Genomic DNA, 23,816 nt, shown 5'->3' on the forward strand with positions numbered 1-23,816 from the left:
TTCAACGCTAAATGTGAATCTGATGACGCCTCAGGTTTCGACCTGGTCTTGTCATCGTTTTAATGAAAACACACTTTGAAGTTCCACACTTTGACTTTGTTCTAGTCACAGAAAGATCCAAATTAAACTCAAAGTCTTAAGTTTGCAAAAATAATTTTTTTGTTTGGACTGTATGTTATAATAGAAGTCATTAAAATATTCTTCCAGACCAACATTCTCAGAGAACAAATAAATGACAGCTTAGATTTTCTTGTTTAATGACAACCCCTTCAATTCTGAAAAAGGTCCATCAGTGCCATAACAATCATGGAAACATGACTCCGAAGAGCAGTGAAAGAAGTAGTGAAACAGTAACTGTATTGACAGGACAGGTTACAACTCAAACTATCACAAAACCCGTGAGAGAGACCGGTCAAAACCACATGCCAACATAAAGTCAGAGGAACATTAACGTGTTTGTAAGTGTGGATATTTTGCACATCTTGAGTCAAACAAACAAACAAACAAACAAAACAAGATCATCTGCAAATCATAAAACACATCCTGTACCCGTGTTAAAACAACAGAGAGCTCTCTTTAGTATCACAGTGATGGTGTTGCAGTCATTGTCAGGGAACATGAGCAGAGTTCACTTCAGTGTCAGACCGTTAGAATGCTGTTACCTTCAATGGGAATGGAGTTACTATTATTATACACTGTGCCCAGTTTACAGAGGAGTCCACCACTTAATGATATGTTAAAAGCACAAAAGAGAGCCTTCAGTAGAAACAGACCAAATTGTACAGTGTCCGAACAAGTTGTTAGAAGGACCATAACCACGTACATTCCCCTCTGTGTCTCTGACAGGCAGTCCAAAGAAAAGGCCGACAGCTCCCACACGTCCACACCTGTCACTTTCCAAGTTGCTTTTCACTAAATCTTCTGTTATTGCAAAATAAATCACAGGCCTCAGTCCGTAGCTGCTTCTATATCCAAAATAAATCACTCTTCTCGCCACAGAAAAATAGACTGTATTACATTACCAGTGGGAATCAGTTTCATCACAGTATGCTCTCAGGCAAGTCGGGTTTAGTCTATCAACTGTAAATGAGGCCCTCTGGCAGGGAGTGTGTACAACCAGCTCAGATGGGACCTATGGTGCCAGACACTTGGCTTTTAACATATCACCTATTATATGTTCAGTCGCTAGCAAAGGCTCCTGTATTCCTCAGCCGTCTAGTGTGATACATTCTCAAATAAAATGAATATGGAAACATTCCAGGATAAAGTTTCAATCCAAATGCAAGCACTGCTGCTGCTGCGTCTCTACCTGCAGGTCATGTGATCTGACCGAAACCACCTCATTCCTCCTGGGATGAAGAATTTGAGGCTGAAATACTGAACTACTGGTCCCATGTCCCATGGTGCAGAGGGGTTTGGTCTTCCTTAGGGTTAAATAAGCAGCTCTGTTCTCCTTCCAGGCCTCAGAGCTCATGGGTTTGGATTTCCCCGCTCTGCGACGCTGCTCGTCTCTCTGCTCAGTGAGTGGCTCATTTCAACAGAGTGTGTCTGTGTTGAAGGAGAGCTGCACCTGCCAAGACACACACAGACATACACACAGATATATATATATAATAATGGTTATCTTGCGATAAGAATTCAAAGAAGACAAATTTACATGTCACACTCTATTAGTTTTGTTTTGTACTCATCAGTCTGTGATTCAGTTTGTAACGCTGTCTAGCTCTGGAGGAGATGATGTCAAAGTTTCTTCAGGATATTTTACCTCCACCTTTTCAACATGAGTTAAAAATGGGAGGTGGGGTGGGGGGGTGTGTGTTTGTGGCGTTAACTTGCTGCCATTTGAACTTCTTTTAGTAATTGTATATTCACTGCCACTTCATTGTTTACAGTATTTCAGTTATTTCACATGTTTCAACTACAAACAGGAGCAAGCATCATAAATTCTCTTGTTCTATTCTGAGAATCTAACCTTATCTATCAAGTGCAATGTCATTAGTTTCTTTTGCAAAAAATAGTCAAAGAACATCAGCTCAGCCGCTTTGAATTTCATTATTGGCGTGAAAAATGTAAATAGTTCAATGTATGTCTGTGTGTCTCTCAGTTAAGGTATGGGTAGAGGTGGTTAAACACACAGTCTGTAACTTTTGCCTCTAGGGCTCTCTCAATCAAAACAATAGCAAAAGACCGTGTTTGTTGATGTCAGGAAGTAGCGTGGGATCATGAGAGGTGTTATCTTCACCACTATTACCATAAGCTCCTCCCCGTTTAGATTCCTTCAGTGTGAGTGGTTCAGGAAATCAAACAGACCCAGTGATTCTCACTGTTAAAAACACTGAATGAAGCAGTTTGACATTTAAAGTCAGAGTTTGAGCGACGCTGTACGGAGGACAGAGACTCAGGGAAGAGTTGGAGCTGACATTGATGCTAACCTTTGTTCTGATTGTTTCTCTGATAATTTATGAAGCAGATGTTCAGCAGGTTTTTACCAGCAGCTGAATTATCCACAGTAGAAAACATCATGAAGCAGTTTGACTTTAAAACTCAGAGATTCACTGACGCTCTTCAGTGACACAGGACAGGACGTCTCCAGCAGCTGGGAGCTGAGCTGTCTAACATTTCCTCAGCTTGTTTCTCTGATAACTTCAGATCCAGACGTCCGACGACTAAAATCCTTCATCTGGTTCAAATATAGAGCTGAAAACCACCAAGGTGTAAAAAGTGTATGTGGCTTAAAACTAGATAAAAGTCAGTGTTGAGCTTCTGTCAGACAAACACACTGACACATGATCATAGAGGATATGATGTCACTGACAGGCGACCAATGAAACGTTACCAAGATTAAAATCACAGATTTCTCTGGTTGGAGAATTGATGGAAACATTTGTGATAATGTAAGAACTCAACAACATATAGAACAAAGGTCTAGATGCTTTGAGACACTTTAAAGTGGAAAAGTTACAGATTCTTACTGTAAGAAATTGCATCTTCAAAGAGAGTTGAAACTACTTAGTGTCTGGCTTATGATTCACACTTCACACCAGCATCGTACTATCACAGATACAGGATGATGGTGTTCTGTAAGATTGTACCTATTGGGAATTTGATAACTTAAAGGTTTGTACTGGTTAAACATGATCTTTACAGGTACTTACAGGTCTGCCATTTTTTTCTGAAAGAGACCAGAAGTCCCATTTGATAGAGGCCACCGATAATTACCCAGCTATATTTGCGTTCATAATGGTGCCCCACAACATTAGCCTTTTTATAGACTGCTATCACCCCTAACTGAACCGTTAACTAGGGACAGACAGGGATAAACAGCTCTGGATAACATGAGACTGTTATGCTCAGAAAAACTGAAAGTGTCCTCCAGTCTTTTTGAAATGTTTCCTTTTTGTTCCAACAATAAGATGCTGCTGCACCTAAATCCCTCTATACCTGTATCTGTGTACTTCTTCTGTACCTCATTTTAATACAAAATTTACAAATGTTATAACAAATAGAAAATTAAAAAAAAAAACGCCAGGTATGATCCACTCACCCTTTCCTCTTCAAAGCTGATCAGACCTTCATCATCGTCGCTATCCAGCTCCTCCGGTGCCTCGCTGATCAGAGCGTTGAGCTCTGTGTTGGCGGGCCGAGACTTCAGCAAGTTCAGGATGTGCTGCAGGGGGGACTGTGCACCGACGGGGGGTAACGCCTCCTGCTGCTCCAAGTTGTCACTCTGCTTCTTGGCAAAGTTGACGAACACCTGAGAGGAAAAAGAAAGTTGTTTATCTCCACCTGGACGCCACGGTTCCTTGCTGAAGGACCGAGCGTGAGCTTTGACTCACGTTGTCCAGAGTGGTCTGACTGACAGAGTAGTCTTCGATGCCCAGCACCTCCACCACCTGCTCCATCTTACTGAAGACTTGAGCCAGAGAGAGCCATGCAGACTTCAGTTGGTACTGGACCTTGGTGTGGTGACGCTCCTGCAAACATGACAAAAAGTGGATTAATGTCTGACATGAGTCAAAAAAAGGGAGAGTATAATCTCTTCCAGGCATTTACAAACTTCACTCTGCTGATTGCAAAGCACTCCTGGAAATATGAAATTCAAAAACCTTGTCAAACAGGCCCCGACCAAAATATCTTGTTTAACAAGATGCTTTTCATCGGACAAGAAAACTAAAATCACTTAACCCTTGGGGTTTTTTAAACATTTGGTCGGCTAGGTTAAATTTGGAGAGTGATAAACACCCTTTGGATTTAAACACCCGAGGGTGAGATTATAGACTGTAAGTAAAGATGGACGTAGCCTCCGTGACGTGAAGAGCAGTTTTGAAGCTCAGAGTGAGGCATTGTCTCCATCTTGGCAGTGCCTGACTCCACCTAACTTCAGAAGTGGTCAAAGAGGTGGAGCTGAGACTTCAGTTTGTGATGGTCAGTGGCGATCTACCTTCAGCACGGCCTCGGGGAAGTTTCTGTTGAAGAATCGAACCACTTCCTTCACATTGGAGCTGGTCTTGGTCCTCACTGTGATCATGTAACCGTCCCCAAACCTGGAGCATGATCACACGAACATGATGGCAAGTTTGTTTTTGTCTTGCACTTAATTTGGGTTTTCAGATATGGCAACATGACATGATAACATAACTATAATATAACATAGAACAAATAGTTGGCACGGGTCCTCAGTCATGTTTTGTATGTACATTCTCATTTTCTTAAAACAGAAGCACATTACACTTTGCAACTTTTAAAGCAGAAGAGACACTAAGTGTGAAACAGACAACAGACAGACACGAAGAGCCGGTTTCACAAACACATACTGACTATACTATACTATACTATAACAAACAATCAGACTTCAGGTAGACCCTAAATTCATCCATTGCACTTTATCGGACATAACTGGTCTGACATCAGTCACTAGCCAGCAAAGAAGTTCATTGCTTTTAGCATGTCACAGAGATGCACAACCAGACCATGGGTCAGAGGGTCAGCTCCAGAGGGTCAACCAATGGACACCAGGCAAACTGGAGAATATAGGCAAAATCTCCAGTTTGTAATAATAAGACTCTGTCTATTGATATTTGATTGTTTCTTATATTAGAAAAGTAACTGGGTTCCAACCAGGAACTGTGAGATTCATAGTTGGGAGCTTTAATAAAATGGACCAAATCCAGAAGATGTTTCCAGAACCTTCTTGCTCAGCATCTCATGGCATGTAAATCAATTTCTGCTCCGAAAAGATTTTTCAGTTCAGCACATTTCATGAACAAAATGAAGCCATTTTTCATTCCCTGGAGCATCAGCCTCTCCTCAACGATTCTCTGGTACATCACAGTATAGTTGTTTGGAACAAGATATTCCACGACGTCTTTCATGGCTGCAGTTACATTATCTATGAAAAGCTTTAATGTAGTGACACAAATCATGAGAGTGGTTCGTCTCCAGGTCGACACAGTGGTTCGCTATCTGCTTTTGACCTGAGGAGTTAAAGGGAAGTGATTTAGATTCTTGGGTTTCACTATAAGAAGATGAAGAACTGTTGTAAAGCTTCTTGGTTTTTATATAGAATTTGTGGTGGAATGCTAATATCCATTCTGTGTAAGAATGACATATAAACTTGCAACTACATTATTGTAATGGGGAACATTCAATCCATGGAGCAAACTACATACATTTCCTTCAAACATCAGAACCACAACATCATTCCACATGTTTAAATATATTACACAGTCATTTTGAGTGTACGCATTATATTAGTTTTGCTGGGCGTGCATTTGTTCACACTCTCTCTATGGCTTCTACATGGCGTATATCTAGTGGTTGTGTTCACCATTGCACTTGTTTTTTATGTTTGCGTATAATCCATTTACCATTTAGCAAGAAGTGATTGTCAGCTGTTCATCATATCAAACTCTGTTTAAAGGAAGCAGATGAGATCGTTCTACAAAAGACAAACAACATCTTTGTCTTCCTCACCTGTTCTTCAGGTGTTGGATGCTGCCCAAGCATTTAAACCTGCCATTCACCATAATGCCCAGTCTGGTGCACAAAGCCTCACACTCCTCCATGCTGCAGAGGACAGCATGAAATAATATGTAAGTACACTGGTGAAAGAGAAGTTAAAATAAGCCCCAGCATGTGAGAGGTGAGATGTCTCACCTGTGTGATGTCAGCACAACCGAGCGTCCGGTCTTGATGATGTCCAGGATTAGATTCCAGAGGAATCTGCGGGCCTTTGGGTCCATCCCAGTGGTGGGCTCATCCTGAAAAACCCCACAAACTTAAAGCATAGCTACAGAATATTTACACTTTACTCTCATTGAAGTTCTTGTTGCCTTTCTACGACATAAACAAGAAAATGTCAATCAAATCCAAAAATGTATAAAGTGTGAGAGTTTGTGACAGTTTGAGTCTTATTCTTGTATTTGTCCACCTCAGAACCCTGTTACATCACCAAGGAGAAGCCAAGATGGAGGTCAGGCTGAAGTGCTGGGATGAATCCATCATTTCACAAGAATGCTGCTGGTGCATCAACTGCAGTGGCTGTTTACAACCGATGGTTTGGGTAACTTTGATTTTGCCTTCATTTAATAAGTTTGACCAACCAGGGGCAGAGCTCGTGCTCCCGTCGTCCCAGGGCCAATAAAGACAGGATCAGGAAGGATGTAAATTCATTTTGGGATGAATTTGGAACGAGAGTTGGTAACAGTTACAGCTTGAACAGTGTGAGTAACAGTAACGTTACTGGTCTGGGAATCATCCATAATTCAAAAAAAGGTTTGCTGTGTCTCCCGGCACAGTCTCAAGAGCATGGAGGAGATTACACCAGGCCGTTACACGAGGAGAGCAACAGGAGGAGCACTGCCAGAGCTCTACAACATGACCTCCAGCAGGATACTGGTGTTCATGTTTCTGACCAAACTGTCAGAATTCCAGATTAATAGTAATAATTTAAGACTGAATCAATATTGGCTATTCTCACCTATTTTTGGCTGGTGCCCCCAAAAACTCGAATTCTTTTTGAAGTTATTATTTAATATTAATATTTTCTTAATTTATGATGCCTGAGAAATTGATAAACAACCAAGGCCCAACAGGATCATGTTCAGAAAATGAAAGATTGGTAAAATTAAACCATTTCTCATTTTGTACTAATGCTGACTCTGTTTACTGATGCAGGATATAGCAAGGTCAAACTTCTTACCAGGAAGATGAGTGAGGGGTATCCAATCAGTGCGATGGCAGTGGAAAGCTTGCGTTTGTTTCCCCCACTGTAAGTGCCAGCAGGCTTGTCTGCATACTTGGCCAACTCCAGCTTTTCTAATGCCCACTGCACCACCTAGAGGGGAATGAAGGGTAATGTTAGGGAGTAGTGGGACAGAGGTAAAGGGCTGGGAGAAGTGAAGTGTTGCAAACTCCTCCCCCTCAAGTCAGTGTCGATGGCCTTTCTCTGTCCCGTAGGCCTGAACCGGCCACCATCTATGACCAGGAAATTGAGAACCTATTGCAAGAGTGAGATGTCAAACATCTCACCCCTCAGGAGGAAACTCAGTCCAGTGAGTCTTGAAAATCTTAACTATTACTCAACTGTAAACATTACTCAACTTCTTATTGGAGAACATGACCAGAAACTTGTTCAGCCTGGACCTGAGAGTGTGTTTGCTGGTATATGACAACAAGCCATAAGCACCGACATTACCGTCTGGGCTGCAAGTAATCAAAAGCAAAACCTTTCCTCTCAAATGGCTGAACTACCCCCTCACAACTCCTTCTCATTAAGCCACTCTTCCTCTCCACTGACATGGAATGCTTAGAGCCCTCGATCAAAGTTGGCTGTTGTCATAAGAATGCCAGCGCACCTGCTCCCTCTACCCTGAAACCTTGTACCACCTTCATTCCAACAGTTTCCTTACGACATTTCCAACAAGACTTGACCTTTGAGCTGCTCTTGGACCAAGGCACAAACCAAAGTTTTTGGTGGCGAGAGAGAATTACAGGAGGCTTTCACCCAGTTTAGTCCAACCCTGCAGAATCACCTGGCCAAATACACAACTCACCTCATGCACCACGCTCTGGAGGAACCTGCAGTTAGATACTAGCTAAAATTAGGAACTCATACCGCTCTAGGAAGGAGTCCTGCCAGCTCTCACAGCTGCTCTGAAAGGAGCACTCGGCTTAAATCATTACTGATGAGACTCTGAATGAAGAACTGAAGTACTGCAAACCCCCTTCAAAAAATCTCTCTCTCTTTCCCTCTCTCTCTATACACATCTATACACATCACATTATTGCATTGTACTGCTGTGATCACAGCTATACTGCTAACTTTTAACTCTCTGCTCCAGTCGCCAGCCTCACCTCTCCCCCTCTCTCTCTCTCTCTCTCTCTCGTCCACTATGCACATAACCTATGTACTGATCTATTCCTGAAAGGAGTTGCTCTACTCCTGTAACAATATTCTGTCTCAAACGTCTCAAACTTACAGCAGATCTCATACAGAGCGGATAAATCAACTTCTTAATATTTAGGAAGAAAACCTTTTAATTGTGGAAGTTTTCTAATTTGCAAGTTTATTTTCTACATATGTGTGCATGTTTATAATCTGTGCAATATCACAACTGATCTCAAGGACAGCTTGACAAGCACACTTTACAGTTACAGCTCGTCACCCATCAAAGATCCAGGCCAATGCTGCTCTCCTCTCTGCGTGACGAGCCCCAGCCTTTGTCAATGGTACACAGTCCCGTGGAAGTGTGTGTGTGTGTGTGTGTGTGTGTGTGTGTGAGTGAAACCTACCCGCTCCTGGTCCTTCCAGGGAATGCCACGAAGGCGAGTGTAAAGCTCCAGATGTTCCCTGGCTGTCAGGTCGTCAAATAAGGCGTCGAACTGTGGACAGTAGCCAATACTCTGCTGCACATGTAACAGATCCTTCAGGATACTGCACACACACACACACACACACACACACACACACACAAATGCAAAAACACATATGCACAGGAGTACTTAGTACCAACCATTCTACTGCACATTCATCAATTTTATACTTGATTTTACATAGCACTTTTCACAGACACCAGTCACAAAGTGCTTTGCAATCAAATATATAAATTGAAATACAAAAATAAAAATAATAATAATAATAATAATAATAGAGCACATGAAGACTGGCACGGACCTGTTTCCATTAATGAAGGCCTCTCCTCCAGTGGTGCACTCATCTCCTGTCAGCATTTTGAAGGTGGTCGTCTTCCCTGCTCCGTTCACTCCCAGCAGTCCAAAACACTCACCAGGCCGGACGCCCAGACACAGCCGGTCCACTGCCAGGATACGCCCCATCTTCCTGGATTTATACACCTGAGAAAGACGCACATTAAAGGAACTTAACTGTCTTTTTCTTTTGGAAATTTAAACTCCTTAACTACAAATCAGCTACTGTGGATTTCATATGTATGACTGGTAGATTCATTTTCTGTGCTGGCATAATTGGACACATAATGTGAGCTATCGATGCTTGAGTGAAAGGATTTTCTTAATATTAAGTTGACTTTAAACCTTTGTCAGGTTCTCGATCTTCAGCATGTCGTTATCAGCGTCTCCTCGCAGCACTCTTCGTCTCTCACAGGCCACGTCTACATCATCATCATCTATCGGCTGGCAGCTGACTGGCACCCTCCTGGACACACACACATACACACACACACACACACAAACATATTTCACATATCCACTGTACCACTACCTCACCCCAATTTCCCAAAATGCACCAGGTAACAGGTATGAACAGCTGGTTTCACCTTGCTCTGCAGAACATGTAGTAAGTGGTAAAGGTAAAACTACTATCTCTGTATTAATTACAAAAAATATTTGGATTTGGATTTACATGGGAAGTGGGTGTGCCTACATCTGAATCTGGACTGCTTTATTTTCTGGGTTAAAGGTGGAGTAAGTGATGCTGGAAAAAGACTTGATATTTGAAATGAATGGCAAAACAAACACACCCATCCTATAAAATGTCATCAAACAAATGGCATACACACAAACACAACATCATAAACACAACAGACCAAAAACTACTTGTTTTTACAAAGACACAAAACAACAGAGACAGAGGGAAGGACTGTAGGTGTAAAGCTAAGCTAACAAGAAGGTAATGTTACCTACAGCAGCATTTTGAAATATTCATCAATCCAAATAAATCCACCGTGCTAGCAAAGGTTTTTAGGTGTTTATGGTAATAAAACCCTGATACAACAGCGATAATAACAACAAGACAGCAAACTGTGGCTACAGCCACCACACAAGCTGCAGACAGCGATACTCACAACTCTCCTGCTGCTGTAGCAAACATCACACCAACAACACATCTTGTCAACCTTGGATTAGTATCACTTCCTCTGCCTTTAGACTGATGCCCACTCATTTAAGGTGCTAACAAAATATAGAAAATAAACTATCTAAATTAATCAAAAAAGTAAAGCATAAACTGTGGTGTAATCCTATTGTTGATAATAGTAAAGAGTCTGAACTGAGCCTCATTAAAAGCTGTGCTACAGTGGTAAATACCAGTAGAATTGCATTGGACCATACTGCATTACTCGTTTGTGCATGCAAAGGGAGAGAGGGCAAATGAGTATAAAGTTGGTTTGAAGTGTTTATGAAAGCAATAGAAAAATCTGAAAAGCTGTCTTGGCCAACTTGCATGCACTTTCTAATTTCAACTCATCTGCTTCCTGTCTTCCGTGAAGTCAGGCAAATAAATCACTAACAGCTGACGAGCATCAGCTGAGCTTCATGCTGCACTACAACAGATCCAGTGAAGACTGATGAAAGCTTTTAGAGGATGAACCTTGCTGAAAGTCTAAATATCAACTATACAGAACTACCTACAGCTCCATCTACACCATGAAAACACCCGCAGCTGTTTACACTGTACAGACAACAATCAGGTGGATTACTTCAGCACTGAAGAAGAAGTCTGAATCTGATGAATATGAGATGTGACAAGATGCACTTTTCTGGTTTGATTAACCCTCGAGTGGAGATCCTGGTATCACAGTGAAGAATGCAATCATAACACTGTGTGAGTGTGTGTGTTTGGATTTGAAGAAGTGATGGGACATTTATGGCAAACTGTGTCACCTGGGTGACAGGGACAAAAAACTTATTACTGCAAAAATATTGATGTTCACATCTGGACCATGTCCTTTATCTGTTTATTTCAGAATCATGTGTCTGTATTTGTTTACAGCCTCTAGCAAGGGGAGAGAGACAATAATTAAAGCAATGCATTGACTTTTCCATGTTGAGACAACATAAGTCATATTAAAGTCATTACTCCAAACCAAAATGTATTGTGGTTGCATTGCACTACAGTCGATTTTCTGCAGCTGTGGGTGGAGGTGGTGGTGTCTGTAGCTCTAGACTTCTCTGTGATGGATGTTAGTTGTTTGCAAAATGGCAACAACTCACACACTCAGAAACACACATCACTCACAGGGGTTTCCTGAGGAAGTTGTACTGGCATAGGATGGTGATGAGGAAACCAACAAAGCCTTCGATTGTCATGGCAACGAGTCCTCGAGTCACAATGTCCCACTCAAACGGTGACTTCATCTTGTCAAACTGGCCTGAAAGCACACATTCCCAGCATTCTTCTTACTTTGAAAAAAAAACATTTGTCTGTGCCAAAAGTAAAACAGTAACACAATTACAGGTCGACCTTAGAGCAGGTCTAAAGGGGAAATATGTAAGAACTGGCTGACTGTTGGGCGTCTGGAGCTCACCTGGTAGGTTGAATCCTTACTACCCTCTGCTGCATGCCATCCCCTCTCTACTAATATACTATCAAATAGATCTGAAAATGCCAAAAAAAAAATAAAATAGCCAACTGTTGAAGTCACACTCCAAACAAATAGCAGGCAGCATATGTGCACAAGGAAATGCATTCTTTGATCCCTCCTCCTGGGAGTAGCTGGTTAGCATGCTAACTGCAGTAGATATCTCTGCAACACAATACACTGACATCTTAAACATAATGTCAAAACGGTTACTTATTTTTTTGAATATTTTAACCAAATTACTTACATATTGCCCCTTTAAAGTTTCAATCTTTTTCTGTTTACTGTCAAAAACCTTGTCAAAAGACCCAAAACAACAATGAATGTATCCTAGCGACAAGTACTGTGTCTGTATCTGTATCTGTATCTGTATCAAAGCCTGATATGTCTTATTCCTCTGAGCCACAGAGCTTCATTGTTTCCACTATTAAAAACACATCAGTGAGCCACACTGTTGTGCTCGGTGACATATTCCTGAATTACCATGAAAACACACTGTTGTTTATTTACAGGCACATGCTTTAACTGTAGAACAGTCGGCACTTTTAGATGTGAAAATAATAGGGGTGAGCTCAACTACCTATTTTAGCATAGTATTCGTTGATGTATTCGTTGTAGGCCATCTCCATCAGGCCGTGGCCCAGGTTGTAGTTGGGGAAGATGAGAAAACAAGACTTCAGGTAACTGTTGACTTTTTTCAGATCCTAGAGAAGAAAAGAGTGAAGAAGTAAATACAGAAACATCCAAAGTCCATGTCTGATACTGCTACAGAAGCCAATACACAATACTCTGTATACATTTAGTAAGTTTTTTTTTCCCTATCTTAATTCATTTTCTAAATAAACTTAAATATGTGGGAGGGGTGAAGAGTGATGTGACATCTCATCTTGTTATTAAGGTTAAAACCTGAGAATAAGCTGCAGTATCTGAGGTTATAACATCAAGAGTCAAACTGGCCTTGTCATGTTCAAAGAGCTGAAGGAGGAAGGTGGCAACAGTTGCAGTGATGCCTATGAAGAGGTTGATGACTATGAGGAACACGTAGGCTGTACTGGGAACCTCGAACCAGAAGGATGCCGGGTACATGATGGGAGTGATGGACCACCTAGAGGGAACAGAATCATTGAGGACATCCAAAGCTTCAGGAAGTTTAGAACACTTGTTTTTGGTTTTTCAGGTCACAACAAATACATGAAGATGCAACAATTCAGTTAACATGAAGTAGTTTGAATGCTGTGAAACTGGCTATACAGATCATATTGAATCTCACACTAGTAATCGTGACTGGATTCCAAGCCACAGAAATGCTGCTGTTTTTCTAGGTGATATATCAGAAAGAAGGCAAAGCATGGAGGCGTGTGGTCTGCAGCTGTGGTTCTTTCACTCTTTCACTTTCTCATTTAACCACTTTTAGCCAAGAATAAAGGTTCTTTGCTCACAGGCTTTCTGACTTCTTATTCCTAGTCATTTGCAGTTATGCGCTGCACAGGTGTCACTGTGGTATGAAACTTCTCCGCCTACTGGTTCTCACCGTACAACAGCAGCACGAGGAGAGGTGAGAAAAAAACAGAGACTACAATATTGCAGCATGACTGTCAGTTAGCATCAGTCACACACACACACACACACACACACACACACATACGGGCACGTACTGTGTTTACAACAGCAGAAATATTACAGCGAGCAGAACTTGCTATTGATCGCTACTGGGGCCAGCATATGTTGCCATGGCATCTGAAGTAAAATATTATTATTCAGAGAATGGAAAATATTCTCTTAATGCTTTTTAATTAAAAGGTTGGATTTACCCCTATTATGAAAAGAAAACGTTTCACTTTCCTAGTGGGTTTCTTCAGTCGGACAGTTTTGGTTTTATTTGGCGAACAAGCCAAAACAATGGAAATGAAAAATAACATTAAAAAACTAGAACAATCCTCATGGTTGTCTGCCTCTGAGACTTTCATTAGTTTCAGATTACATCCCTATTTATCCAGAGTCAGAAAATATTATTCATTTGAGTGAAATTTTGTCATAATTGCTGTGTGAAGTCTTGAGTTATGACTGTTTGAGGGTTAGGACTTGGTTTTGAGTGTGTGTGTGTGTGTGTGTGTGTGTGTGTCTGTCTGTGTCTTACCCATACAGAAGAAAGAGGGAGAGGACTGCAGGGAAGTTGGTTGAGGAGGTGTAGGCCGGCAGGTCGAACACAAACAGAATAATAACACAGCATGTGGCAGGAACCAGGTAGTTGAGCTGAGGAGAGATGAGAAAAAGGAGGGACTAAAATATTATAGTATGACTGTCAGTTAGCATCAGTCACACAGACACACACACACACACACACACACACACAAGTATCCTCCTCACCATGTCCCATATGTAGTTAGCCAGCCAGTAGATGACAGGGTCACAGCCGCTGACAAACTGCAGGTGTTTGGCCTTAGTGGATTTCTCTGCAACCAGGAAAACTACAAAGCTGGCTGGCACAAAGGACATGGCCACAATTATGAAGATGGCAATCACCACATCTGTCCCCTGGAGCCTGGAGAGGCAGGGGAGTGGACAGGAGAGGACAGGATAGGTCAGGAGGAGAGAACAGAGAGTACGGATATATAAGGAGAGATCACATGAAATTCCCACTGCATGGCAGGGATGTAAACAATCCAATAATAAACATATATGATAATCCATCTATGATTCTGTCTAAATGGATTTTACACTGCTCAAAAAATGAAGGGAACACTTAATCATCACAGTATAACACCACGTCAGTTAAACTTCAGGGATATCAATCTGTACATTTAGGAAACACAAGTGATTGTGAATCAGTTTCATCTGCTTTGGTGAAAATGAAAGTGACAACAGGTGCAATGGAGAGGCAAAACAAGACCACCCCCTCTAGTTTTGTGTTTTGCTAGTGTCCCTGTCACTACTGGTAGCATGAGGAGGTGCCTGCAGCCCAATCAGGTTGCACAGGTAGTCCAGCTCCTCCAGGATGGCACATCCATATGTGCAGCCGCAGGAAGGTTTGTTGTATCTCCCAGCACAGTCTCAAGAGCATGGAGGAGATTACACCAGGCCGTTACACGAGGAGAGCAGCTGGACAACCCAGCAGCAGGACCGGTACCTGCTCCTTTGTGTGAGGAGGAACGGGAGGAGCACTGTCAGAGCCCTACAACAGGACCTCCAGCAGGATACTGGTGTTCATGTTTCTGACCACACTGTCAGAAACAGACTCCATGAGGGTGGCATGAGGGCCCCACATCCTCTAGTGGGACCTGTGCTCACAGCCCAGCACCCTGCAGCTCGATTGGCATCGCCAGAGAACAACAGAATTGGCAAGTCCGCCACGGGTGCCCTGATCTCTTCACAGATGAGAGCAGGTTCACACTGAGCACATGTGACAGGTGTGAAAGAGTCTGGAGACGCCGTGATGAACGTTATGCTGCCTGTAACATCATCCAGCATGACCGGTTTGCTTGTGGGTCAGTGATGGTCTGGGGAGGCAGATCCTTGGAGAATGGCACAGACCTCCATGTCAGAGCCAGCGGTACCCTGACTGCTGTTAGGTACCAGGATGAAATCCTCAGAGTGATTGTCAGACCTGACACTGAAGCAGTGGCCCTGGGTTCCTCCTGGTGCAGCACCACGCCCGGCCTCATGTGGCCAGAGTGTGTAGGCACTTCCTGAATAATGAAGGCACTGATGCCATTGACTGGCCCTCATGTGAGCACCTATGTGCACAGATTGTCCAGGAGCTCACTGATGCCCTGATCCAGGTCAGGGAGGAGATCCCCCAGGACACCATCAGCCGACTCATCAGGAGATTGTCCAGATGTTGTCGGGAGTGCAAACAGGCACACGGGGGCCATACACACTACTGAGCCACATCAGCCTGTGATTTCAATTTTTCACTTTGATTTTCAGTGTGATTGTGAATCCAGCCCTCCATGGGTTGATGATTATGGTTTCCACTGACTGTTGTTACGTCATTTTGTTTTCAACAAATTATACAATGAACATCAGCAAAGATTTTCAACTTGGATCATTCATTCATCAAGATCCGATGTGTGATTGAAGTGTTCCCCTAATTTTTTCAGGAGTGTAAAATCGTGAATTGAAAAGAAGTTACTTTGTAAAACTTTACTGCTGGAAACAAAGTTAACTATGGATAAGTTTAGTTCAACAAGCCTGGAAATTGTCTAAAATCCACAAACACTGTCATGTTTTTGTTGTTGAGACTTGTTCCCTGATATCGGCGATTAACTACAGCTACAGAAATAAGCCCCCAAGTGGTGATTAAGTCCTTTATAATATTTCTAAGGTGATACTACTAGTGCTGAGGAGCAACTCACAAGTAGTCCAAAGACAGGCTGGCGCTGGTTCGATTCATTGGGTGGTTCGTCAGTGTGATACCTGTGAAACACACACACACACACACACAACACAACAACCTCATTGTGTAGATGATAAGAACCAAACCAGGAGCTGACTTAAAACTACACAACTTCATTTAACATCACTGTCAATGATGTAACTGGTATGTGTTACCATAGGCAGCAGGGTTGCCCTTGGATACAGGTAGGTTGGCACGCAGGATGGCGTTGTTGAGGACGTTCAGATATGTCGGCATGCTGTGGTAGCCTTTGTTGTTATACAGAACCTGAACACAAGAGGTTGCTCTGTCAGCTGTTATTTACACTGTGTAAGCCCAACCCTGACTTCCTGTGCCCGTCTCACCTGAGCTGATCTGCGAACCGCTATTTTGCGAACCATTGGAGGAATCTTCCTCCCAAAGGATGCTGGGATTGATTTCTGGATGTTCCCCACTGTTAGACCACCATATCTGTTGAGAACAAAGTCAGTGAACAAAATAGAAAAAAAAAAAAAAAAGTAGCCTTCATTTGCTGCAGAATTATAGTTTTGCACGTCTGCTGCAGGAACACACTGCCTGCGTTGTGTGAGCGACAGCTACTGCAGAAAAGCACATTTCTTGTCATTATTTCATTAATTTCTGATTTATTTTTGACAGAAAACATCATCATGTTATTGTCTCCACATGCAGCTGCTGCAATGGTTTAAAAAAATATATTGGTACCACCTTACAATGAGACCGCCTGAAATGATTTATAATTGGTTTTATAATTAAGTTATTAATTCAGTTGTTAACACTTTATTAATCATGAATAAACAATTATAAACAACTTATAACACAGTTTTCATATGGTGATGCAGACTCACTATTTGGCAAGATCAAGTTACTACTATCCTTACTAATTAATCTCACTAATGAGTTACTACCATTTATAACTGGTAAAAGGAGCCTTATTGTAAAGTGTAAAACCCATCACCATTTATTAATGAGTTACTAGTAATTATAACTGATAATAAGAAGCTTTATTGTAACTCATTAATTAAGTAAGTAAAGGAAGGTTACCACCTGTGTTCTACCTGGAATGTTAAAATCCTAAAGAAGAGAGCAACCAGCAAAAAGCATCTCCATGTTAATCCTCACTGAGCAGAACAGTCTGATCAACAGCTGTGATTAGAATGAGGACGGCTGCTGATCGAGGTCAACAACCCTGCCACGGCCTCAGAGGATGAGTCTGCTCATTTCATATGATCACGTGATCTGCCATAATTTGATCTTCCAAATGAAACTTTTTGACCACTAAGATGTTGATGGTGGTTCATTGCTAGTAACTTAAGAAACATGTGATGAAGCAGCAGCTACAAATGCCGATGGTGGAGTAAAGAGACAGAGAAACTGCTGTTGCTGGTGTGGTGTCAACATGACATCAACAGGTATTTCCCCAGAATGTTTTCACCAAATCTCTAGATCACACAACGCAGCCTTGAGGCAAGAGACACAAGCCACACATATATATATATATATATATATATATATATATATATATATATTCTAATGCAAAAAACTCTCATAGTAAGAACTTCAGGTGTAAAACTGAAAATACACATGTATAGCTTTACACTGGCACTAGATGGTATGTGTTAGGGCTGGATATTGAAACACAGTAGTGGCTAAGTAGTGACCAAAATATGTGTATAGGGATATGTACAATGTATGTTATCTTTACTTATGAACTATGACTGTGCTCCTATTATTAAATATATCTATTTGTATTTTATTTCATTCTCCTTTTTAAACCTTATTTTAATCTGTTTTGTTGTTTGGTCCTAACGGCGTAGTCCTAACCACAGCGGCCCGGGTTCGAGTCCAACCCGTGTCCCTTTGCTGCACGCCATCGTTTCATCAGTCATTCATAAAAAGACAAATGGTGATGTACCTGGCTGGGACCCACCTGTTGTTCAATGCCCGACTGAGACTTTTGAAGTTAAAAGCATTGAACAAGTGCGTCCCAGCAAGGTTCATCACTGTTTAGTGTCCCCCTGGAAACACTTGTGTTGTGCTGTGAGTATTTGCAGCTCATGTGTTGTAAAACTGATGAGGATGTTTTCTTTAGTTGCAGTGTGTTGAGCTCTCAGGGCACTGTGCTTCTCCCTGGAAGGACCACCCAGCTCAGTAACTCCACAAGCACAATGTGATGCTCAACAAGGCAGAAAAGAAACCCAGAGTGACAAGTGAAGGCTTAAAGGAATCACCGGAGTGGAATAACACCTCTGTTTATGAGTTTTATGCAGATCATCAAACAGGTATGGTGTTCATGGCAGGACATGAAAACATCATCACTATGGGTGAGTCAAACGTTCCCCTCCTCTCTCTCTGCTCACTGTTGTGTTTGTGCTTCTATTGCTTGTAAAAATCTAATGTGCAGTGTTTGCCTGAATGTGGCCGTTACCTCTTCATTATGCAGACACTCAGCTGCAGGACACAGTGCCTGCCAGAGCCCATTAAACATTTCACAATTTCACATTTAATATCAGTAGCCAAGCAACCAATAACGGCATGTGTGGTGTGTGAGTGGTTATAGTCTGCAGAAAGCTATGGTGCTTGTTTTCAACCTTGCTGTGGTTTTACTTTTTGCTGTATAATGAGTTTTACAAAGGTACTGGATGAGGAACACTGTAGGTAGGCTACGTTTGTATCCCTATGATACATTTATTCATGTGTTTTGCTGATGTCATGTAAATGTAATCCTTTAAATGTAATCCTTTAAATGTAATCCTTTAAATGTAATCCGTCAGTGAGTGTTGATCTGAGTTGGTGAGAAGCTTTGCTGTACACAATCTAAACAGGAGATACATGTGTAGCTCTTTTTCCTTTTACTTTGAACTTCAATCTGTAGTTTGTAGAAACTCCTCTCTGGCTTGTGTGTTTGACAGTACTTTAAATCTAAAGCATTAGCTTTAAGTACCAGCATGGACATGTGTCCGTCATTTTGCCTTTTAGAGGATAATACCATGTTCATTGGTCTGAATTATAATAACAAGTCCTTCTAGCTTTCCTTTACCCCTCCATTACCCCTTCACTTTGCATATATATTTAGACCTCAGTGATTGTGTCGACACTGATTTCAAACAATGTGAGATGAAGCCCTGATGCTCTGTGAGCCTCTCAACGTCGTCATTATTATATTTCAAATGCTTCTTACTTTATTAAAAATGTTCAGAAGCAGTCCTACCTGTGCAGGCGCAGTCTGTCCGACGTGAAGAGCAGATACTCAGAGACGTTGCGGCCTGTGATGTCCACCAGGATGTCACCTGTCACCACCTTCATGAGGGGGGGGCGCCCTCCCACCCCGCTGGGGCAGGAGAAGCCCGTCCCCTGCATGGAGCAGGTACAACGGACAGGCTCGTGGATGGACAGAGGGAGGGTGGGAGGAGACGTCACAGGCTCTGAGCAAACACAAGAGAGGCGTCTTTAACTCAGTGCAGCTTTTTCATAGCAGACACTTCAAACTTGTCGCAGAGGGGAAAAGAAACATTAACGATGGTTCAGCTCCATTAAATGTCGCATCTCACCCTGTGAGCCAGCACATAAAATATGTTCACTCTCAAGCTTCTCTGCTCAACACAGTTGGAAAGAGTGGTTATCTGAGTGACCACAGTCTTTCTGTCAAGCTCCAACCTGTCCATTCTCCTAGGACCTCTCTCATCAACAAGCTGCTTCAGTCCACTGAACTGTTTTTTGTTTTTCCACCATTCTGAGTAAAAACTACAGACTGTTCTGTGGAAATCCAGGAGATCAGCTGTTTCAGAGACACTGTGTTGATGGTGTAAAGAAATGGTTCAAATCAATAGAGTTAATAATGAAAATGACTGGAAACCAAACTTTTTCCTGACTCAAGTGCAAATGTTTAGACAGTGGCTCAGCACTGGAAAAAAGATGAGGTAGAAACTGACTGAAGTGCAGCTACCAACAAAGCAGGGAGAAGTTAGTTCTATGTACAATGAAGATCAAAGGGGCAACAGAAAATTTGTGAAAAATTAATTGTTCTAATGTTCTTCTTCTTGTTATTATTGTATTATTAATTAAAGATTATTAAAGTCATTTCATTTGTTAACTCATTATTTTTCCTCTTGTTATTTACATTTCTGTTACGAGGCATCGATTGGGCCAGTTTAAAGGTCTATATAGTATAAAGGTAAATGTCCATGTTCTCTTTGATTATAAAAGAGGTTCTATATTAATACTGTGAAAGTATCAAAGCTTCAGTCCACAGAGAAATACACACAGCCTGTATTCAGAAACTGAGCCTTAAAACCAGCCATCAGGACTTCTGGAACTTTGTGATGTCACAACAAAGCAGTCAACTCCCTCAGCCGTGCCCCAATGGATCAAATGAGACCAAGGATTTGGTTTTTCTGAGTGTTTACCTGAAATCTACTATATTCTTATTGGATCACTCAGAAAGCAGTCAGCCAATCAGAACAGAGGCTAAGAGCCTTCTCTCTTCTGATTGGCTCACCAACCTGTTGTTGACAGAAGCTTGAGAGAGGAGATGTAGAACTACATTGAGATGGTTTTTGATTCTTAAAACCACAAATATATCTTCTTATGTATCAACACTTCAAATAAAACACAGAAGAAGAGGAAAACATGGAGCTGTCTGGGCTGGTGAACTCGGGAAGTGGGAGGTATTACACATCTTAATGTCTCAACACATATTGAGACATTACCAGAGCACTTCAGTCTGATTTGTTTCAGCCTGAACTGTTGTGGAGGTATATTTGAAACTGCACATATTACAGTGAGTTGCACATGGACTCACCATGGACTGTGGTTGGAGGGGCAACTGTGAAGTTCCACAGTCCATCTTCAAAGCGAGGGTCTGGGTCATCTGAAGGTGCTGGTGAAGGCGGAGGGGGTACAAAGTTGGAGAGGGGGACCCCCTGTGTGAAGGAGTCCAGACACATGGAGTCAAAGTAACGGGCAGCCAGGGTCTTGGAGTTGTTGGCGCTAGGGTTGAGTGTCTGGGCCAGCTGGTCCAGGGTGCTGTTAAAGGGAGTTTTGAGGACACAGGTAGCACCCACGCCTGAGGGCAGACGGAGGGTGTTGATGATCTTCTGTGGGCTGGCGTCTGGCAACAGCTTACTCCTGAAAGGGGAGGACAAAGGTGCTACTCTCAGACTGTAGTCAAAGTAAAGGTTTATTTCAGTGTTTAAAGCCCTGAACTTCCTCACAAGTGATTTAATTTATAGTATTTGGACTGCTCAGACCTCGGCTTCCTCTGCTGCCTCCTCCTAACAGCTGCAACTACGCTAACAGAATCATAATTTGTACATGCGAGCACTTTGAATCGGTCAAATCAGCCAGAATAAGGAAATGAGTGCAGGGGCTTTACATCTTAATACAAACTGCCCAGAAGTGGATGTCTTTTGTTGAATGTGTCATGTAAAAGATCATTAAAACATTTATGCTTATAACTCAGACCTGGTGTTAACATCAGTCTCAGGTGGTCCGATCACACGCTGACAGCTCTAAGTTCAGTGTGAACGTGCCTGAGAAGCATTGAGGACGCATTTGATATTGGATCGCTCAGACCACATTGAGAGGTGGTCTGGACCACATGGGGCCACACTGATGGACTGCCTACTCCATGACGTCCTCAAACACAGTCTGATTAGTCCCAACACAGTTCAAACAAACTCTATTTCACTGTAGAGCAGATTGTTGATTCACTCAACCCCTGCTTGTCCTGTTCTCTCTCCCTCTCTCTCTCTCTCTCTCTAAATAACAATGCATATGTTTATTTGCATATAAAGCGAAGTAGTGAGAAGACAGGTGTGAACAGGGTGTAGGTCTGCAGGCAGTCAGCCTATTTTTGCTGCCAGTATTACAGACAGTACATATTTACACATATTTACATTTGATCAGTGCATGTTGGACACTGTGCAAATCCCATAAGGCTGAAGATAGAGGACAACACAGGCGAGATGTTAAAGGATAGGTTCACGTCTGTTTTTACACCACACTCACACACTTGAATGTGCTGCACTGTTAGTCAAGTCCAGTTATGCTTCCTCCTGTCCATACTGGCTCCAAAGAGATCCCTGTCTAGTGTGATTTCAGTATAAGTGAAGGGGGACAAAATACACAGTCTTTGTTCTGTGCAAAAATGTGAGGAGTTATTAACTTACAGATTCAGTCTTTTCAGTGTCAAATTCCCTCTTTTTGTTACTGTCCCACCACAGTTCAGCAAGGAAACACTGTGTGAAAGCACACAGTGGAAATCTGGGACTAAAAGACTAAGTTTGGAAGACATCCTCTTGATTTAACTCTCTGACCACTATAGCTGTATATGAGCCTCAGCTGAATTTAAAAATGCATTTCAACAGAATGAGGACTGTGGATTTTGTCTCTCACAATGACATCACTTCAGAAAGCCCAGTATGATCAGGAGGAACATTTAAAGACCAACAGCTCCTCTAGTGTATGTAAGTATTGTTTTGAGACTGACTTAAGGTCATAATTGGTAACTTTTCCGCATTAAAGAGTTGTGTTCTTACATTATCACAAATGTTTCTATCAATTCTCAAACCAGAGAAATCTGTGATTTCAATCATGGTAATGTTTCATTGGTTGCCTGTCAATGACATCATATCCTCTATGATCATGTGTCATTGTTGTGGATTCCTATCCTATCAGAAGCTCAACATTGACTTTTATCTAGTTTAAAGCCACATTCACTTTTACAACTTGCTGGTTTTCAACAATATATTTTAACCAGATGAAGGATTTTAATCATTGAACGTCTGGTTCATAAGTTATCAGAGAAACAATCAGAACAAAGGTTAGCATCAATCTCAGCTCCAACTCTTCCCTGAGTCTCTGTCCTCCGTACAGCGTCGCTCAAACACTGACTTTAAATGTCAAACTGCTTAATTCAGTGTTTTTAACAGTTAGAATCACTGGGTCTGTTTGATTTCCTGAACCACTGACACTGAAGGAATCTAAACCAGGACCCAACCCTTTACATTGTGTTATGGGAATGAGATTAGAGCAACTCCTTTAAAGAGCATCTCAGTGCAAAGTGTGTGCACAGCATAGACAGTATATAAAGATGGACATGAACACAAGTGTCATCTTACCTGTACTGGGGTCGGTCTTCATTAGCATAGGGAATGAAGTTGCCTCTAGGTTGGGTATAGTTATGATACTGAGATGGGGACAGGATCAGGGGGGGCAAGTCTCCTGTAAAACAAAACAAATGGAATCATCCTCCAGCAACATTAAGCAGAAAGCCTTAACCATTTACATTTGATCACATTCTTTTGTGTTAATTATTGTTCCCAATTCAGATTGGGCTTTAATTTATCAAAGCTAAACAAATAAATACTTTAATATTTACAATGGATCAAATGACTATTAGCATGAAAGGTAAAACTCAAAGTGAGTAACTTTTTTAAGCTCACTGGATTTGGTTTCAGATTTACTGGTATGGTTCTGTCTCAGAACTTTCACTAACCATGTTCAGCAGCAGCCGCTGTTTTCAGTAACAAGCTCTGATAAACCCACTGTACCCTATCTTATCAGCACCCAACAGCACAATTAGT

General features: G+C 41.8%; 1 protein-coding gene across 3 annotated transcripts in view; it reads right to left on the reverse strand.

The window, feature by feature from the left end:
- Positions 1 to 233: 233 nt before the first annotated feature.
- The window catches only part of abca2 (ATP-binding cassette, sub-family A (ABC1), member 2), a 101,260-nt gene continuing 77,677 nt past the window's right edge, over positions 234 to 23,816 (reverse strand). For all 3 annotated transcript variants that reach the window (XM_056376315.1, XM_056376313.1, XM_056376312.1), the window contains 21 exons: positions 23,352 to 23,454; positions 21,032 to 21,357; positions 19,442 to 19,655; positions 16,578 to 16,683; positions 16,389 to 16,500; positions 16,193 to 16,253; positions 14,205 to 14,379; positions 13,975 to 14,090; positions 12,795 to 12,942; positions 12,418 to 12,541; positions 11,495 to 11,627; positions 9,553 to 9,673; positions 9,176 to 9,354; positions 8,794 to 8,935; positions 7,202 to 7,336; positions 6,157 to 6,260; positions 5,974 to 6,066; positions 4,442 to 4,544; positions 3,837 to 3,974; positions 3,545 to 3,754; positions 234 to 1,570 (listed from right to left, as the gene is read on the reverse strand). In XM_056376315.1, the coding sequence (XP_056232290.1) occupies positions 1,535 to 1,570; positions 3,545 to 3,754; positions 3,837 to 3,974; positions 4,442 to 4,544; positions 5,974 to 6,066; positions 6,157 to 6,260; positions 7,202 to 7,336; positions 8,794 to 8,935; positions 9,176 to 9,354; positions 9,553 to 9,673; positions 11,495 to 11,627; positions 12,418 to 12,541; positions 12,795 to 12,942; positions 13,975 to 14,090; positions 14,205 to 14,379; positions 16,193 to 16,253; positions 16,389 to 16,500; positions 16,578 to 16,683; positions 19,442 to 19,655; positions 21,032 to 21,357; positions 23,352 to 23,454 (2,879 nt within the window). In that variant the 3' untranslated portion in view covers positions 234 to 1,534. The remainder of the gene's footprint in view (positions 1,571 to 3,544; positions 3,755 to 3,836; positions 3,975 to 4,441; positions 4,545 to 5,973; positions 6,067 to 6,156; positions 6,261 to 7,201; positions 7,337 to 8,793; positions 8,936 to 9,175; positions 9,355 to 9,552; positions 9,674 to 11,494; positions 11,628 to 12,417; positions 12,542 to 12,794; positions 12,943 to 13,974; positions 14,091 to 14,204; positions 14,380 to 16,192; positions 16,254 to 16,388; positions 16,501 to 16,577; positions 16,684 to 19,441; positions 19,656 to 21,031; positions 21,358 to 23,351; positions 23,455 to 23,816) is intronic.

This window comes from Seriola aureovittata, chromosome 5 (genome assembly GCF_021018895.1).
Source record: "Seriola aureovittata isolate HTS-2021-v1 ecotype China chromosome 5, ASM2101889v1, whole genome shotgun sequence".
In the NCBI taxonomy this organism is placed as follows: domain Eukaryota; kingdom Metazoa; phylum Chordata; class Actinopteri; order Carangiformes; family Carangidae; genus Seriola; species Seriola aureovittata.